The following is a 4,571-nucleotide window of genomic DNA, read 5'->3' on the forward strand; positions in this document are numbered from 1 at the left end:
AGCTACTGCAGAGGTATGCCCAGCAGACGCAGGCACCTGCTTCACGTTCGCTACCTTCTGCTTGACCACTAGCGACTGCCCAATTGTCACCGCCTTGGCTGTCAGCTTTGGCAATTCGGCAGAAGGTGGATTGACAGAGGGCGGTTGTGCCTTATCGGTCTTCTTGGAGGCCTTTTTACGGGCTCTCTTTCGGGCCGACTTCGACAGTCCCCTGCCTTCTGTCTTTGTGGATTCTGATGTCTGAGACGTCTCAGTACTCAGTTTACCCTTTGGGGATGCTGAGGGCTTAGACGTCTCAGGCATCAGCTTCCTGGATGTACCGGGGCCATCAGCAGGTTTCTCCTTCTTAGAAGAGACTACCGCCGTGGTCTTAGTACTGGGTCGGGGGATCCTATCAATCAAGAAGTCCCTCTCAATGTCATCAGGATAGTTCCTAGAGAACTTCCTAATGAGTTTAAGGTTCCTCTTGATTAACAGGAACTCCTTCCCCGTGATGGAGTCGCTGTCCCGTCCAATGTACCGTTTGCAGAAATTTACTGCTCTCTAAAAAAAATTGGCTCCATAAAAAAGTGCTGTATGTGAGGATTTGAGGTCGACCATGGCATAGCCTCTTACCATGGCAAGGACTTGGCAACTAAGCCTGAAACACTTGTTGAGGCGCCCAGGTATCAACAAGGCTCCGTTCTAATACAGTCGGTACCCTGACTGCAAATCGTGGAACGCTGATAGGCACGAGGTCGCATGACACCCCAGCGTTAGGGGGACACTTTAAGAAGGTAGTGTCCCAAACCTTGAGATGGATATATGGGAGGGGGCGCCATTCTCGCCTCGTCGACTCAGGGATCATTGGCACTCGGTCATTTCCTCCGAGACTCTCCCCCTGAGCCCGCTGATTGTCAGCGACTGTTTATTGGTTATTAACAGTTACCCCACGAATGGTGTTGGGCTTCCCACTATCCGCAACCTGTGGACGCGTCCGATAGCATTCAGCTTTGCTCCCCGTAGGCAAACTATTAGTTTTAATGAAAAAAAAGAATAAGAAGCTATTATTATTAGGAGTACGGTGGGAATAGTTTCGATGGCTAAAGAAATTGGACAGTAAAATACTTTAGGTTTCTAATGATGTTGTAGATTAAAGCAGGTTCCATAGTGAGAACCCACTAGTCTGTGCTGTCTGTAGGACAGCGACACAGCAGATGCTCAATTGTCTCCGTCTCCTTGTCGTCAGCACAGAGTCTGCAATAATCAGTAACATCATGGTCTCATTTACTGGTAAAGGCCCTGATATTGCAATGACCAGTAGTGACTCCTGTCATTACTCTAATTTCGGCTTTGCTCAGGTTCAACAGTGAGTTTGTTCTCTTGGTTGACAGAGTCGGCCAGATAGATCTTGACACATTGCACCTAGGTTCCTTGTGCCATAGTTCATTGGCTCGTTCGTCGAAGATCGCCCTAAAGTTCTGGAAAAGATGACAGATGGGTGGTTTGATTGAGCAATCGATTGCTAGATCTGTAGATTGAGATCCTCGTCTTGCTAATTCGTCTGCTTTTTCATTATCCATAATGTCACGGTGCGTTTCCAAAACTGTTCTACACTCGAGGACGACCTCAGATTTCATATTAAAGGATTTGATGGTTTTAAGAGCCGCCTGACTATCCACAAAGGTAGTCACCGGTTCAACGATCTCTGCTTCCAGACTTTTTATTAATTTCGCTGCCTTCCAAATAGAGAAGATTTTTGCTTGGAAAACACTACAGTTGCTATCCAGCTTGTAGGTAAGCTCAAGGCCCATCCTTTCGCAGCAGACGCCAGCCTTCTTCGATCCGTCTGAATAAAAAGCCAGACCGTCCAGAGGAGTGTTGCTTCGGTTCCTGACGTCTCTACTTGGTATAACGACATCTATAGCGTCAAATCTCAGTTCTGGCGATATATAGTCGCTTAGTTTTACTCGTTGGTCCAATGTCAAACATAGTTCGTTATTTGTTAAAAAACGTTGACGTTTTTGGTGTATTCTTAGGTTGGTACTGAAGGCGATGTTTAAAAGCCGGTCCTCCCATCCGGATGCGATGGAACATTGTTATATCGTTCAGCAGTAGAATAGAATAGCGAGTTTTTATACCCTACACAACTATGTTGTCAGGGTATTATAGCTTTGTGCAGTCACAAGAGTTTGTAACGCCGCGAAATATTGGCCCTAGACCTACCTTTATGTATACCGATCGTCATATCTCGACTAGCTAAGTCTAGATTTAGACATGTGTGTCCGTCTGTCCATTATAATTTGTAAACACGATACAGACCACAGTTATGGACCAATCTTCACGAAATTTTGCATGTAGGATGGGTTCTGCCCAATGAAGACCCCTATTGTTTTTGGTAAAGATCGGTAAATATTTAAGAGATGAAATGGACCAAATATTTAATTTTTGTCGGTTTTTCTAGTCGCTCCAAAGGCCGCAATAATGGCGGTATGAAATAAGTCCCCAAACAGAAAATGAAATAAATTTGGGGCTTTATTTCAATATGAAATAGATCCCTAAAGAGTAATATGAAATAACTCCCCAACGAAATGTAGGAATTCCCCAAAGTAAAATTAAATAAGTCCCTAAAAGCGGGGACTTACGTATTCATATATTATTTAGTAACCCATTACCATACTAGAAGGCGGAAATATATCGCTGATCGCTTTGAAATTTTCCATGAAGATCGAGGTATGGTCAAGGACAACGCCTATAATTTTCGGCGATGATCAGATAATAATATTGGGATGATGTGGACCGAAAACTTAATTTTTTTGTGTTTTTGGAAGGGAATCTGGACATGTAATTAGAAGAGCTGTACTGATATTAGTAATATCTGCAGCAGAATCAGCAGATAATGCCACTTTAAGATTTTTTGGATATTGTTGATGTTGCCAAATGCTTTTGCAGGTCCAACTGTTTATATACAGAATTTTTACTAACATTTTTCAATTAGATCCTTTCTATGAACATTCAAAAACACAGTCCTTAACGTCCTTGATTCGACCTTACTGGGTCTCGTCGAAGTAACCGTTGATTACAAGGGGGTTGCCTCACAAGGTTTCGGAAAGGCAACCATGATTCAACCCTCTTGAAAGCAACGGTCTTCAATGCGACTTAGACACTCCCTTGCTTTTGATTTTTTCCTTAAGATTTCATGGGCATTTTTTCGAATAAGAATTTGAGACACTCGATCTTCCCCAAAACCGCATCATATGTGCTAAGTTAAAAACCTACGTAGCAGATATCAATTATATCTATAGCTCCACTGATTACTAAATTAATGTTGATAATGAAATGTCCTGCTCGATGGCGATCAAATTCTTAAAGAAGATCAAAACTTCTTTTGTGTAGTTTGCATGTACAAGTTATATTGGGTGGAAGATTATTTAGAAATGCTAGAACACGTTTGGATTTTTTAGCTTGTTTTGAAATTTCAGAAAATGTCCGGAAAATTACAAATATTGAGCATGAGACTCATAAAAAAGTGTAGTTTGGGATTTAAGTGCATCGAGATGAGGAAGGCAACAATACACTCTACTTTATATTCTAGTTGGCTTTGGAAAATTTTTTGAAATATTTTCATTAATTTAATTTTTGAACTATTTTTCATTTCCTCTCCTTTTAAACTATTTCAATCGCTCGTCTCGAAAGAGTCTCGTTTAGTTCCTAAACCGATCATACTACGGTCGGTTTAGGAAACCTTCAAACATAATTATTGGTTTTAAGATTATTTAATAAATTCAATTTCTAATTTTTACAGATGGTTTCATCCCACAATATCGGGCATCGAAGCTGAAAAATTGCTGTTGGAACAAGGTTTCGATGGTTCATTTTTGGCCCGTTTGTCCTCTTCAAATCCCGGTGCATTTACATTATCTGTACGAAGGGGTCAAGAAGTGACACACATAAAAATACAAAATAATGGTGATTTTTTCGATCTCTATGGAGGTAAGTTTCCATTCTAACAAATTTGAAAAAGAAATATTAAACAATTATTCTTTATCTAATACCTTAGGTGAAAAGTTTGCAACATTACCTGAATTGGTACAATATTATATGGAAAATGGTGAATTGAAAGAGAAAAATGGTCAGGTGATAGAATTAAAACAACCGCTCATATGTGCGGAACCCACAACAGAAAGGTGAGTGGGAAATTGTAATTAAAAATGACATTTTAATCTGGCGATAATCTAAAAGTTGAATGATGATGAAATAGAGGGTGAAAGTGAAAATGAAATTGAAATGCATTTAAATGTAATTAAGTGCATTTAATTGTGGATAGGGGGAATTACTAAAAAATTATAGTTGTTAATAATAATCCTCATAAATAATTACAAAACAAAAGTATGTCGAGCATTTCAAGGTCTGTCATCCATCTAACTATGTAAACGCATTGCCTATATTGTTAGGTATTCAATTAAAAATTCCCCTCGAACAACTTTTCTTTTTTATTTAATTAGAAAGTATTTTTTTTATTAATTTAAATCTATTTTATAAATAGCTTTTATATCTCATAATTGATGTAGTAATTGAATTACGCATTCTTT

General features: G+C 39.6%; 1 protein-coding gene across 1 annotated transcript; it reads left to right on the forward strand.

Moving 5' to 3' along the window:
- Positions 1-1,563: 1,563 nt before the first annotated feature.
- On the forward strand, positions 1,564-4,188 carry LOC133322506 (tyrosine-protein phosphatase corkscrew-like). The gene is made up of 3 exons (XM_061531494.1): positions 1,564-1,571; positions 3,785-3,972; positions 4,040-4,188. The coding sequence occupies exons 1-3, from the start codon at positions 1,564-1,566 to the stop codon at positions 4,168-4,170; spliced, it is 327 nt and encodes a 108-aa protein (XP_061387478.1). The 3' UTR covers positions 4,171-4,188.
- The last annotated feature ends 383 nt before the right edge of the window (positions 4,189-4,571 follow it).

Source organism: Musca vetustissima, unplaced genomic scaffold (assembly GCF_032173495.1).
Source record: "Musca vetustissima isolate MV318-11 ecotype Yass unplaced genomic scaffold, APGP_CSIRO_Mvet_v1 utg244557, whole genome shotgun sequence".
In the NCBI taxonomy this organism is placed as follows: Eukaryota; Metazoa; Arthropoda; class Insecta; order Diptera; family Muscidae; genus Musca; species Musca vetustissima.

Coding starts and splice junctions, on each gene's coding strand:
- LOC133322506 (XM_061531494.1), top strand. Junction 3,973..4,039: donor TTTTTTCGATCTCTATGGAG/GTAAGTTTCCAT, acceptor CTAATACCTTAG/GTGAAAAGTTTGCAACATTA.